Source organism: Medicago sativa, chromosome 7 (genome assembly GCF_051527215.1).
Source record: "Medicago sativa cultivar Bolivia chromosome 7, Bolivia_mono, whole genome shotgun sequence".
NCBI classification, from domain to species: domain Eukaryota; kingdom Viridiplantae; phylum Streptophyta; class Magnoliopsida; order Fabales; family Fabaceae; genus Medicago; species Medicago sativa.
This window is the reverse complement of record NC_140755.1, coordinates 49,070,774-49,085,494: the sequence shown is the minus strand read 5'-3', so window position 1 is coordinate 49,085,494 and position 14,721 is coordinate 49,070,774. Positions and strand designations below refer to the sequence as shown.

General features: G+C 38.4%; 1 protein-coding gene, 1 long non-coding RNA gene and 1 pseudogene across 2 annotated transcripts; 2 read left to right on the top strand and 1 right to left on the bottom strand.

Moving 5' to 3' along the window:
• Positions 1–3,032: 3,032 nt before the first annotated feature.
• LOC146906407 (histone-lysine N-methyltransferase family member SUVH9 pseudogene) lies at positions 3,033–4,956 on the bottom strand (annotated as a pseudogene).
• Positions 4,957–8,367: 3,411 nt separating this feature from the next.
• LOC146906406 (uncharacterized) lies at positions 8,368–9,640 on the top strand. Its single transcript, XR_015018938.1, has 4 exons — positions 8,368–8,479; positions 8,958–9,053; positions 9,142–9,256; positions 9,416–9,640. It is a non-coding gene; the product is annotated as an uncharacterized LOC146906406 (long non-coding RNA).
• A 3,346-nt stretch (positions 9,641–12,986) lies between these two features.
• Positions 12,987–14,222, top strand: LOC146906405 (uncharacterized). The gene has a single exon (XM_085728816.1). It carries the CDS (start codon positions 12,987–12,989, stop codon positions 14,220–14,222), a length of 1,236 nt encoding a protein of 411 aa, XP_085584942.1.
• The last annotated feature ends 499 nt before the right edge of the window (positions 14,223–14,721 follow it).

Sequence of the window (14,721 nt, the reverse complement as noted above, 5' to 3'; positions counted from 1 at the left end):
CTTATGTGCTAAAATATGTTACAATAAATAAATATTTATTCGAAAAATATCAACACTAAAAACAATATATTAACAGTTGAAAAAAATATACATTATCTACATTAGCCAAATTCAAAGAGACTTTTAAAAAAATAGAATAGGTTTCAAACTCACATACCATAGACCAATGTCGTCAGAAATTGAATGGAGAATGGTCATGTCCCGCATTTTTTTTTAGTTTATAGATATTTAAGAATAAGAAATACTGAAGATTAATACGGTAGCATCACAGTACATCGAACGTATGCGCTCTGACATCACAATCTTTATTTTTTCCAAGGAGGCATAACATCCCGGACTTTTATAGATATTTTTTCATTAATTAATTCTACCATAGTAGGCCACATAAAATCGACATTAAAAATAGTATACTCAAATATATGCGTAACCTTCCCTACTTGATTTGGAACTATCCAATTGAATTTGGGCTATTATATATAAGTAAAATCAATTAAAGTTGGGAGTGTATTAATACTAATATTTCATTCTTAAGCAATTGCATATATCCATTTAATCAATTCAATGTTATTGTCTCTCCATTATTGAAACGTTTGTTTTCATTTTTTACCTTATGAACATGATGAACTAAATATGATTTTAATGTGAGTGAGACGACAAAATTGATATTAGGCTATAAAAATAAGGGTAAAATAGATAAATTGGGTATTATGGTTAGGGAATATGGTTTGGAGACTTAGTAGGAAAAGAAACTGCGTGGTAATAGAAAGAAACAAATAATAATGAAAACGAACCATTATGTGGTAATTGAAAGAAAAAATAATAATAAAAATGAACTGCTATAAAAAAAAATTGCAATGGCGTTAGTGACTTTTAAAAAAAATGAACTTTTCATGTGATACTTGATTCAATTCTCTATAGACCTTTTTTCATAAAAATTAATTAGGTCCGCCAAAAAGAGCGGGGTTATGGTTATTAGGTTCAATTGCATGATGGTGGAAAATGATTTAGGGGTTGTGAGATTGAAAGTAATAGTACCCAAGAATTATGTTGAATACATAACATTGAAGCAATCACATGTTATCAAAAACATCCGTTCCATGGTGGTAAGAATTGTGAATTATATTTCTTCCACTACCTCCCTTTGGGTCTCCAAGTTCGTCCATTGTTGGGTGGATTCAACTCCATAGTGGGTGTGGGGTACCTGGTTTGATCCCCTGGAAAAAACAATTCATAAAAGGAGGGAAAAAAAAGTAAGGTTTAGGGATAAAATTGGAATTAAGTTGCAAAAATAAGAGTTCAATTAAGTTGTAAAAATAAGGGTAAAATATACAAACTGAGTATTAGGATTATGGAAAGAGAACAAGATACCTTGAAGGATGAGAATAAGAAGCTTAAGAACAAGTAGAACAGTTGGCTATGTTTTTGAGTCATTTTAGTAAGGTTGTTTTAGAGGAATTTTTTATGGTTTAAGATATATTTTGTATTGTTTTCATTTGATTTAATGTAATTTTATTTTCTCATAAAATCGGCAACTCCATAGGTGTTTTGAGTAATTTTAGTGAGAAATCATGAGAATCTGTAAATCAAGACATCACATCGAGTTATGGACACGAAAGAATGAAGAACAATGGAGTTCATGGAGGTTTTTGAAGACAATACAATGTGAAAAAATAACGTTCCAGTCCCAAGATAATAGCATGGAAGAAGATTACTTAAAGAACAAAGAAAAATTGACATTTTCCACACAATTCCTTTCCCGTGCACCCATGATGCGTCTGCATCCTCCCCAAGCGCGTGACACTATTATGAGGGCAATATTTCCTGACCCATGCATCCCAGCAAACGCCTCTAATAAGTGCCTAGTTCGCATGTTGTCGGGAAAATATGTCTTGTGTGTCTTGTTTATTAAGCAGGATTAGTGGAGAATGCCTTAAATGTTTGCACCGCAACCGTTGTGAATTTTATTTGTGTTTGTGTGTGTGTGTGTCTATATATATATATATATATATATATATATATATATATATATATATATATCTATATATATATATATATATATATATATATATATATATATATATCTGCGTGTGAAAACAAATTTTTATGTCATAATATGATAAAATTTTGAAAACGTACGAGTATTTTGAAAATATCACTATTAATGCAGTACTAGCGTCCAGACAGGAACTCATGTGCTCGTCTGTCTGCTTTTTCTACTGCGCTCAATGGGTTTTGTTGGTTGATATGAAAATTATTGATATTGAAATGGATAAAGTGATATATGATATGGATAATTTTCAAAGTGTGAAATGTTTTATGGGGTTTGGATAAAAGGAGATTTTGCGTAGGTTATTTTGTGGATTTGGGATAAAGGAGAATTTTAAAATTTGGGTAATGGTGTAGATTTTACATAATAGGTGCATTTGCAAAGTATGAATTCTTTTGTTGATATGGTATTGGTCGACTAACACCATTTTGTATCAATTGGACCAAAGGTTATGGTGATTTGGGTTCATAGGCAAAAGAAATGTGTATAAAAAAATTTAAAATTTTTTAGATTTAACCTAGATTTTTTTTTTGAGGAATAGATTTAACCTAGATGTTAATGATAAATTATGATGGAATGACTTTAAAAAATAACCGTTGATGATAATTTTACCTTCATTGGATTTGAATGAATTGTCTTGAAACATAAATATAAATAAACAAATAATATTTTATCCAAAAGCAAAAGAAAATAACATTTTCAAACAAAAGCATGGTTATGGAAAAAGGAATGCATTTTGCAATATAGGTGCTTTTATTGTTGCCCAATTATTCAATGGTAATAAAGTGAAAAGTTTACAGAATAATAAATAAAATTTCCAAATAACCAATTCCCTTAAAAATTACGAAACAATTGTCGTACTATCCAACATTTTGCAATGAATAATAATATGTTTGTTTGTAACTCATATTACAATGAAGATTGCACAAAACAAGAAGAAGAAGAAAAAAAGTACGATGAAATCACATTGAAGACAATGGTAAACATAAAAAAGCTAATGAAAACTCAGCTTCATCATCATAACATAAAGTCTATGAATTAGCTTTAAAAAAACATCAAAAAAGCTCTACCCAGCTTCTACCCCATGATCAAGACTAAGCTCTCTCATTGGAGGGATGTTTTCCATTGCAAATACCATAAGATGGGGAAACATCCAATTACCATGATCAAAGAGAACTAATTGAACAAACACATTTGGAGTTGAGCTATGACTAATATAGCTGGCAACATTCCTCATCGTTGATACATCCAATGCAAAATCTAAAGTAGGATATGCGGGATGCACATGATTAACATCAATCATCGACAAATCTCCCCATTCTTGAGTAGACCTATTCAAAAATCGATTTGGATATATAATCAAAGAGTTATGTTCACCATCCATGGTCAAAATTTCTGCTTGCTCCCTAGTCAAAACAAGTCCGGTGAACTCACATATAAAAGTTCCAGCTAGAATAGGGTCCAAAGACCTAACTCCCCAACTAGTTTCATTAGATCTAAACACTTCCAACCTATATTTAATACCTTTTTGTGTCACACGGTTTCTGCAATGCGAAGGACAACTACAAAAAGGACCGCATTCATAAATCAACGACCTCCCTTTCAAAAGAATCCCACTTTTACTATAAGGGGTAGTGTTGCCATTCATGATTGAAGAAACACATCCATCAACGCATTCAGAACACTCTATCGCTCTCATCTTTTTCCTCGTCGTCATACTTTGTGGAAGCAAGAACATTGGAAATGCCGCCTTCGGGAGATACTCAAATTGCATAGGATAGAGATCACTATTAATGTCATTATATAGCCTCACACCAATATTCTCCTTCCCATTGGAAATATCATCAGAAAGGACATACATAGGATTATCACATAATTGGCCTCTCTTAAGCATATTGGCTTCCTTAAGGATCATACTACCCATCTTAGGTTGACCTTGAACCCTTGATAACATAAACTTATAAACACCAAACCCAGATATACCTTTTTCAAACCAACATTCACTTATCTTATACAAGCCATCATAAACAAAAACCTTACTAGTAGTAGAAGTACCACCTTCATACCGAAAACCTCGAATAACCCTGACATCAATCTCATATTGCATACTTGTCACCATAGCAAGGTTGCCTCGTTCCAACTTCTGATCCTGCTTCATATCACCATGGCCAGAGTAGATAATAGAGTCTCCTTGATCATCATCATTATATCCATCAGACACAACCACACTAGTAGCAATGGGCTGGCCATTAGAACTCATACTAGCATGTAAATAATCAATCCCAGCTTGTGGTTGACCATGTAAACCAATCACACACATTTCACTTCTATAGAGAAAAATATCACCAATACAAACACCAGGAACTGGACCAATGATTTTCACATCATGATACAAATACATACCATGATCGTTCATCAAAGTAGCAGCAATCAAGTCATTTCGGACCCTACTATTATTCACTTCTTCTGTCTGGTTTATCAAAGAAGAAGCTTTCAAATACTTCTTGTTCTTACGATTATTCTCTTCTTCCAGCAAACCCGACACACGAATCGAATCAAACAAAATTCTTGTTCTCCGGACCATCTCACGATACGGACGGTGATCAGCATCCATCGCAGTGTGAACAAGCTCCTTGTTCTGCCCTCTAATCTTCTGCTTAGATTTTGAAGCTTTTCCCGCCAGAGTGTTGCTGTCGTAATTTTGTAACTCGTCGGGACCTGGAACGATGGTGCGCAATATGGAAGGGTTTGGATCTTGAAAATTCATGTTGTTATTACTGTATTTTGTTTTGTATTTTTTGCTTTGAAAAGTAATTTTTACACACCAAACACTCAATCTTTTCCCTAGAGAGAAATAAATAAAAGAGAGATGTGACTGGTTAAGTGATAAGAAGAGACAAGATAGAGGAAAAATAAGGTGTAGAAAAATCAAGGATGTTTAAATATAAGATTAGAGAAAGAGATAAAAAGGATGATGCAATAGATTGATGATATGATTAAAACTGTTGAATGAGTGGTTAAAAATATGAGGTGTACACATATAAGTGTTTATGTTTATATAGTGAAAGTACTTGCACTCGCACTTGCACTTGCACTCGAGTGAAGATGATGACGATTATTGTTGCAAGAATGTGATAAGAAGGAATCAAATTAGAATATACTGATTTAGTTTTTATTATGAATGGACGCGGTTATTTAAATAAGGTATATTATTAAATGAAATGATATATTCTTCATATCATTTAATATTATTTAATAATTTTCTATTTTCTATTTTTTGTTTTAGTGCGAAAACATTTTTTATTTGGAATTTTTCTAAACAAGTTTATTTGTTGATTATCATGTTTTTGATACAAAGTTTCCATAAACTAACAAAACTATTTATTTAAAACCGTGTGACGATTCTTTCTAGAAAGAACCATGTAATATAGCCTTATTTAGTGCCCAAAATAAATATTGAGTTATTTACAGAATGGAGCAATTTATATTTTTATAGGGATATTCTATTGGCTCAAAACTATAAAAAAATGTGTCTTACTTTTTTTTAAAAAAGATATAATTTCCTTATTTGTTTTCAAATTTTTTTAGAATATTAAAATATTGTTCTGGACCGACCCAAAAGATCTTTTGGCCCATTAACTTAGGCCCAATATCTTCCAAAGTCCAAACTCCATGTTTGGCAACATTGCTCGCAACATACCTCCTCCCCATGAAGGGGGTGCACGAAGCAAACAAGACCGGTTCAAAAGAACCCCAACGTCTCTTTGCACATTCTGCACGTTCCCGCAATAAACTCCTTAGCGGTTACACTTCCCACGATTTTGTAACCGCCAGGGCCAGGTGTGCCACCACAACGGCTCTGCAGTCCTCCACCTCTATAAATAGGGGACTCAATGCAGTCCCCAAGGTAGAACTCTTTCTCCCTCTAAAACCGTCACTCTCTGAATCTCTACTGACTTGAGCGTCGGAGTGACTGCAGGTACACACCCCCCATCCGCTCCAACAAGCATTCCAGCACATTCAACCACCGCATCCAGAGCACCGACAGTCACCTTCTGATTAGGTACGACCAGTGGCGCCATCTGTGGGAAATACTTAAGCTCCCCCGTTTTTATACCCCTAAAAACCAAAGCTTTCCATAAAAAACTACCATGACTACCAACGGTGCTCATTCCGAGTTACGAAGTGTGGTGCACGTCCTTCAACAGGATGGCATGACATCTACACCTTCACCTGTGGAAACAAACAGGGAGGAACCAACTCACATTGTTCCTCTCCAACAAAGGCCTCTACAAGGTCCCCCACGACCCACGGAGACACCCGAGGATGCCACACCAACCAGCATCCTCGTCGGCAACCTGATCCGCACGGTTCAATGACAGACGTCGTTAATCGAGGAACAGAATCGAGGCTTAGTGGATCTAGAGCAGGCGCGTCACATCGTCCCCACCAGGCGAACTCCTTCCCAAACACATAGCAACAGGGGAACGAGCCCTCACAGGCCCCGTTCTAGATCCCCTCGGCGCTCCGTAAGCATCAGATCTCCAAGCTACACCAGGAGGCCATCAAGGAGATCGCCAAGACGATCCCCTCCTAGGCGATCACCACCAAGACAATCTTCCCCGAGGAGATCTCCCCCGCGGAGATCCCCACCTAGGCGAGGCAGAAGCTCTTGGTCTCCTTCCGATTCTGAGGATACTCGTGACGCCCGCTACGACCGTAATGCTTATGGTCCGTTCACGCGACACATCCGAGAAGCTCCTATTCCTTGCATACTGTAAAAGCCTCTGCAAATGGACTCATACGACGGGACGACTGATCCGGATGAGCACATCGAGAACATCAAAGCCGTTCTCACTTACCGCTCGGTGCGAGGCACCGTCAAATGCAAGATCTTCGTCACCACCCTGAGGCGAGAAGCGGTTACGTTGTTCAAGAACTTAAGGAGAAACTCCATCGATTCATGGAGCAACCTCTGCAACGAGTTCACAACCCACTTCACGGCTTCGAGGACGCAGCCAAAAACGGTGGCATCCCTTGAAGCCATCTTCCAAGGAAGAAGCGAAACCCTACACTACTACAAAATTGGGAAAATATAGCGCCTCATAAATAGCGCTTTTAACACTAAAGCGCTATAAATTAAAACACGGAGGTCTTAGCTAGCGCTTTTTTGAAAAAGCGCTATCTATCATTTTAAGTATATATAGCGCTTTGTATTGAAAGCGTCAGTATAGGCTAAATAAAAATAATAGTTATTTAAATAAAAAACATGATTAATCGTATATGGCACTTTTTATGAAAAGCGCTATATATAAATCAACCTTAAATAGTGCTTATAGGTTAAAAAAAGCGCTATTGTATGCTTGAGAAAGATAGCGCTTATAGGTTAAAAAAAGCGTCATTTTATTAACTGATTTAATGTACATTAACTAACAGGTCCCCTGTTCGATCCCCTGCATAGCATATTTCAAATATTTTTTGAATTTTTATGAAAAATGGATTGCAGTAACAAAGCACACCTTTTTTTAAAAAAAAAAATTTGGTACAAACCTTTTTTAATTCTTTTATCATATATATAACAAACCTTTGTTATGTATATTATATATAACAAACTAAATCTAAACTTTTAAAAAAAAAACAAATCTAAACTTTTTCCCAAAAAACAAATCCAAACTAAAAAAACAAATCAAATGTCCTGGTCCCACTCAATCCTACTTTTCCATAAATCCTACTTTGCACGTTGCGTTTTTTGTTTAATTATTTATATTTGAAAAAAAAAAAACGCTTTATACACTAACAACAAAGCGTAACTTCTTTTTGTTATATACTCAAAAGTAACAAAGAATCCCAATTTTAATGGAAATCCCTATTTTAATGCATCCTAAAGATAAAATAAAAACTATAACATAATTTTCATGAAGTTTGCGTTTTTTGTTTTTTTATTTATATTTGAAAAAAAAATGCTTTTTTTTGTTACACAAAAAAAAAACGCTTTATACACTAACAACAAAGCGTAACTTCTTTTTGTTATATACTCAAAAGTAACAAAGAATCCCAATTTTAATGGAAATCCCTATTTTAATGCATCCTAAAGATAAAATAAAAACTATAACATAATTTTCATTAAACGTATTTTTTAAAGCAATTAATAACATAACCCAAAACTACTTTACTCAAAATTTTCATTAGATCGTGTGCAGGAAATTCAGTCCAGAACCACCACCTCTATTGATTCATTCATCACCAACCACCTATATCTATCAATTCATTCATCACCATCACTCGCTTCCTTCGATCTATTCCAAAACAATAACCGTCTCTTTCGATTCATTCCAGAACAACCACCTCTATCTCACTCTTAATTGCGGTGCATCATATCGTCGCTGCCGTCGACCGGTTACAGCTTTTTCAATACTCAATTCTTCATCTCAGGTACCATCTTCATTCTTTCCTTACCTCAATTTAACTCAAATATTCTTTAATTTTTTTCATATTTTCATCTGGATATTTTAGGTTTTCAAGGTTCAAACTAAATTTAAGACTTCACTGTTAGTGATTAGGATGAATTTGACAATCGAAAATTCAAAATTTTTGTTTGATGAATAATTACTGAAATTTGACAATTGTTTATTAAAGATTTTGGGTTTAATTAAACTCTACACAACTAGTAAGATGAATAATTTTTCTTTTGGTTAAATTTTTTTTTTATATATATAAACAATGACACTTTTTGTGTGTGACTAGAATTATTTTCTAATATACTAATTGAATGATGTGATAATATGATATACACTATGCATATGCCTTTTGTATAACCTACTAATCAATTCCATAATCATCCATCGTGACTTCTACATGGCATACCAAATAAACTAACTTATACAATTACTTATTATTTTATTTTTTGTAGTGTCCTTGCCAAGAAAATGGTATAGATTGCGGGTACTTTGTGATGAGGTTTATGAAAGATATTCTCATTTCAAAACTAAATGAGATTCCAAAGTTGGTATGTTTTTTTATATTAAAGTATAATATCTATGTATAATTAAGTTTATTAAGTAACATGGTTATTTTTAATGTTATAATATATACAGTACATTGATGGTTTCAAGTGTGTGACATACTCAAAAGATAAACTAATAGAAATCTAAGAAGAATGGTGTCGGTTCATGATCAGCCTAAAAGTTATATGATTTTTTTTATAATAAGGTGAGTTTAATGTTTCTAAATATATTTGCTAGAAGTGGTACGTAGTTGTTTTAATTTATAATCTTGCTTTAATTTCTACTCATGATCAGTAGTACTTTGAATATATCTCTAATATAATATAGCGTTATTGCTTAATGGCGTTTTCTGGTATATATTCAGGTGGAGGAGAGTGAACGAAATTTGGAAATGAATGATGATTTGCGTTCTTGTTTTGGATAAAAATGTTGAGAAGACCAAGAAGATAGATGAAGACTGCATGATACCATAGAAGATATTGATCTTTATGTCAACTAATTAGTTGTAACTCTTAGAGATATCCATGTTACCATATTAGAGGCTATACATTTCTGACTTTTATGCTATATATACATACATTTTTTATGATATGGTTATGTTTTATTCGATAAATAATAGTCTCAATTATAATGTGCCTAAATTATATACATTTCCCTTTAAATTTCAGACTTTATATATATATATATATATATATATATATATATATATATTACTTTAAATTAATAAAAAAAACGGTATCTGGAAAGGAATTTTTTTTGACAAAAATAAAATAAAATAAATGCTTTTCCTAGCGCTTTTTTTCCTTTATAAAGCGTTATCTAAACCTATTGTTACATAGCGCTTTTAAAACAAAAACGCTGTTTTTAAACTTGTCTTAGATGACGTTTATTTTTGAAAGCGCTATCTAAGGATAACCTTTGCTAGCACTTTTTGACATAAAGCGCTATATAAACCCTGTTATAGCTAGCGCTTTATACAGAAAAAAAGCGCTATATTACCTTTACCAGCGCCATTTACAATAGCGCTTCAAAAGCGCTACTTAAAGCAAAAAAAAAACGCTATATAAGCCCATTTTTGTAGTAGTGCTACGAGACTACATCGAGAGGTTCAACAAAGAGGCCGTCCAGGTACGAGGCGCCAATGAGACGATGAAGCTATATCTCATCGCAAAAGGTCTGCGCGAAGAGACAGGCGTGAAGAAAGCTGTCCTCTTAGATCGCCCAAGGACTCTCAACGAGTTCTTAGCGATCGCAAAGATCTACATTGCCTACGAAGAGGCTCTGTACGTAGACAGCCTCAACAAATTCAAGAAGGAGGAGCCTGCTTCCGAATCCTCCAAAAATCCCTTCCACGAGAACAAGAAGGAAGGCAAAGCTATTCGGGAAAGCAAGAGGCCTAACAGCCACTTCACCGAGTACACTCCTTTGGCTATGTCAAGGGAGAAAATCCTCGCTGAGATCGTTGAGGCCAATTTGACAGAAGTTGGCATCAAGCCACCAAAGGCTCCATCTCAGGAGAGGAAGGGGATCGACAAATCAAAATACAGTCGGTTCCACAAGTGCCACGGGCAAACCACCGATGACTGCATCCACCTGAAGGATGCTATCGAACTCCTCATCCAGAGGGGACGACTCAAGCAGTACGTGAAAAATCCAGAAACAGAAAGGAAAGCCGTCGAGCTCATCGGTGACGGTTCAGAACATGGAAGAACCAACGCCATGTCCGTGGAGCACCTCGGAGATTTCCCAGACAACGTGGAAATCACCCCCTACCCATGCACCTGGGAGCAGTTCCCCACCACCAATATCATCACTGGAGGAACGTTGAACATCTCCATGGGAAGCATGAAAAGGAAGTTTGAAAAGCTCATGAACATCAATACACTGGCTCCCTCTGTTCGAGGAAGAAGACCACCATTGGCGTTCTACGACTCTGAACTACCTGGTGGGGCTTCAAATTCTGCCATTCCTTTGCTCGTGCGAGCATCGATGACCAATGCGGATGTCCGACGAGTCCTGATAGACACAGGGGCCTCTTGCGACATCATGTGCACCAGTCTGTTCAAAACTCTCCAACTAACGGAGAAAAACCTTTCTCCCTACGTTGGGGATGAACTCTATGGCTTCAACGGCTTGTCCACTCAACCATGGGGGTATGTGGAGCTACTGGTCACCTTCGGTGAAGAGGAGGCCAAGAAAACAATAAAAATCCCATTCTTGGTGATCGACTGCGTTTCTCTCTACAATTGCATCATAGGGAGAACCGGGCTTGCTCAGCTAGGGGCCGCATGTTCAACCGCTCACTTGAAGTTAAAGTACCATGCAAAGGATGGCATCATCGCCTCCCTCAGCGGAGACATCGAAGCTGTGAGAAGATGTTTCCTCCAAGCCAACAAATCCCAGAGCTCGGTTTCCCAGTCCAGCAAACCTGCTGAAGACAAAGGGAAAGTTGTTGCGAGCCCCCTGGAAGCTAACTTGGTCGAACTTGACCCAGGTTCACCAAGGAAGACCTGAAGGAAAAAAAACGGGAGAAGAAGGATCCGCTCAACGCGAAACCTCTTAGACTTGTTCCTAATGGCGAGTTCGAGCTGGTCCCTTTCGGAAGCGACCCCTCGAAAAATTTCAAGATTGGCAAGGATCTCCCCGAACTTGTCAAGAACCAGCTGATCGCCTGCCTCAGGGAGAACGCCGACCTGTTTACATGGAGCGCAGCCGACATGCCCGGAATCGACCCTAGCGTCGCTTGTCACCAGCTGACAGTAGATCCCGGAGTTAGCGTTGTAGCCCAGCGACATAGAAAGCAGTCTCCTGAAAAATCATAGGATGCAGAAAAAGCTGTAAAAGTCCTCCTCGAGGAAAATTTTATTTTTGAGGCCAAATACACTACTTGGCTCTCCAATGTTGTACTTGTCAAGAAATCTAATGGAAAATGGCATATGTGTGTTGACTATACCGATCTTAATAGGGCCTTCCCTAAAGACGCATATCCTCTTCCTAACATCGATAAACTCGTAGATAACTAACCCGGCTATAGACTTTTATCCTTCATGGACGCCTATTCTGGGTACAACCAGATACCCATGGCCGAAGAAGATAAAATGAAAACAGCCTTCATGACCGAATCAGAGAACTATTACTACAATGTAATGCCCTTCGGTCTGCGAAACGCGGGGGCTACTTATCAACGTATGATGAACAAAGTCTATGACAAGACACTTCTGGGCGACATTCTCGAGGTTTACATAGACGATATGATTGTAAAATCCTAACAAGAGGTGGATCATGCCGCTCATCTCAAAAGAGTTTTCGAGCAAACATGGAAGTACAACATGTGACTCAACCCAGAGAAATGCACCTTCGGAGTCCCAGCGGGTAAATTCCTTGGCTTCTACCAAACAGAAAGAAGAATAGAGGCGAACCCGGATAAATGCCGCGCATTTACCGAGCTCTCAACGCCCCACTCTAAGAAATGCATCCAAACACTCAACGGAATGTTAACTGCCCTATCCATATTCGTGGCAAAATCCGCCCAACACGCTCTTCCTTTCTTCAAACTCTTGAGGAAAGAAACGAAGTTCGATTGGACAGAGGAATGCAAGAACGCCCTGAAGCACCTCAAAGAGACCCTCTCGGCACCACCCGTACTCTTGCGACCTGACCAAGGTGAAACACTGTACTTGTACCTATCCGTCTCTTCTGACGCGGTAAGCGCCTTGCTCATCCGAGAAACGGTGGAGGGATAAAAACCAGTCTACTTCACCAGCAAAGCATTGTTAGGGCCAGAGACAAGGTACCAGAGAATCGAAAAGATAGCTCTCGCACTCCTCACGACGGCACGAAGACTGAGGCAGTACCTTCTAGCTCACACAGTGGTAGTCAGGACGGACCAACCCATCAGACAAATCTTGGGATGCCCAGACGTAGCCGGTCGGATGATGAAATGGTCTCTTGAATTGTCCGAGTTTGACATTCGCTACGAATCCAGAAAGGCACTGAAGGCACAAGTGTTCACCGACTTCCTCGCCGAGATGACTTTCCTAGCTGAGGATAGTTTCGAAGAAAGGACCAACTTTGTAGATGGATCATCCAACTCCAAGGGAAGCGGAGCCGGAATAATTGTGGAAGACAACAAATGTATCGTTGTCAAAATTTCCCTCACTTTATCTTTCCCTGTTACCAATAACACTGCAGAATACGAGGCCTTCCTGGCTAGATTACGAAACGCCAAAGACATGGGGGCCAAAAAGGTTAAAATCTTTACCGACTCGCAACTGGTGGCTTCCCAAGTCACGGGAGAGTTCCAAGTAAAGGAGGACCACCTCCAAAAGTACGTCCAGTTGGTACTAGAGAAAATGAAAGAGTTTGAAACCGTCGAAGTAACCCACGCTCCTCGCGAACAGAATACTCGGGCAGACATTCTTTTAAAACTCGCAAGTACACGAACTGCGAACGGAAACAAGACATTCATACAGGAGGTTCTCAGTGAACCGAGCATCCAGAATAGAAGAACTCTCGCTCAAGAGATCAATACGATCATCGGAATGGAAGACTGGAGGGGACCCATCTCTCGATACATAGAAAACGGGGAACTCCCTTCTGATCCGCAGGAAAGGACAAGGTTAAGGCGAAGAGCCTGCTCATTCACTCTGATGGAAGGAACTCTATACAAAAGAGGCTTCATCATTCCTCTAATCAAGTGTTTAGGACCCAAAAAGACCCAAGAAGTCCTTGCCGACATTCATGACGGTATATGCGGACAACACCTTGGTGCCAAAGCTCTCGCAAAAAAGGTCCAACGAGCAGGGTACTATTGGTCCACCATGTTAAAAGACGCCCAAGATTACGTAAATCTCTGCGATAAATGCCAGCGACATGGGGACATGCATCTAGCACCTCCCGCTGAGATAGCATCTTTGATTTCTCCTTGGCCTTTTGTTTGGTGGGGCATCGACCTTCTGCGACCATTCCCTAAAGCCGCCGGACAGCTGAAATACCTCGTAGTCGCCATCGACTACTCAACAAAGTGGATCGAAGCCGAACCGTTGGCTAAAATCACAGCTAAAAATGTACTCCGTTTCTTCAAGAGAAACATCCTAGCAAGGTTCGGAGTACCTGCTCTAGTCATATCCGACAATGGTACAAAGTTCACGGACCAAAGGTTCCCGAACTAGCTAAGGAATATCGGCATCAAACAAAGCTTCACCTCCGTCGAACACCCTCAAGCCAACGGCCTCGCCTAGGCTGCAAACAGGGTCATTTTACGGGGGATACAAAGAAGGCTAGACACGACCAAAACACAGTGGGCTGAAGAGTTACACGCAGTCGTTTGGGCTTACAGAACTACTCCCCATTCCACGACTGGCGAGTCACCTTTTCGACTCACGTATGGGACAGAGGCAGTCTTACCCATTGAGCTAACCGAACTCACATGGCGTACGGACGCCAACACTGACTTCTCAGCCAATACGGGAAATCTACGTGAGGAACTCGAATTCGTTGACGAAGTCAGGATCAGAGCAACTTTGCGTGAGGCGAGCTCGTCCTCTGACGAAACCAGAAGGATTCTGAAGAAGGGAAACTCACCGCCAACTGGGACGGCCCCTACAGGATCCGGATGAAGACCAGAACGGGAGCTTACGGACTCGAAGATCTCCACCTAAACGCAATTCC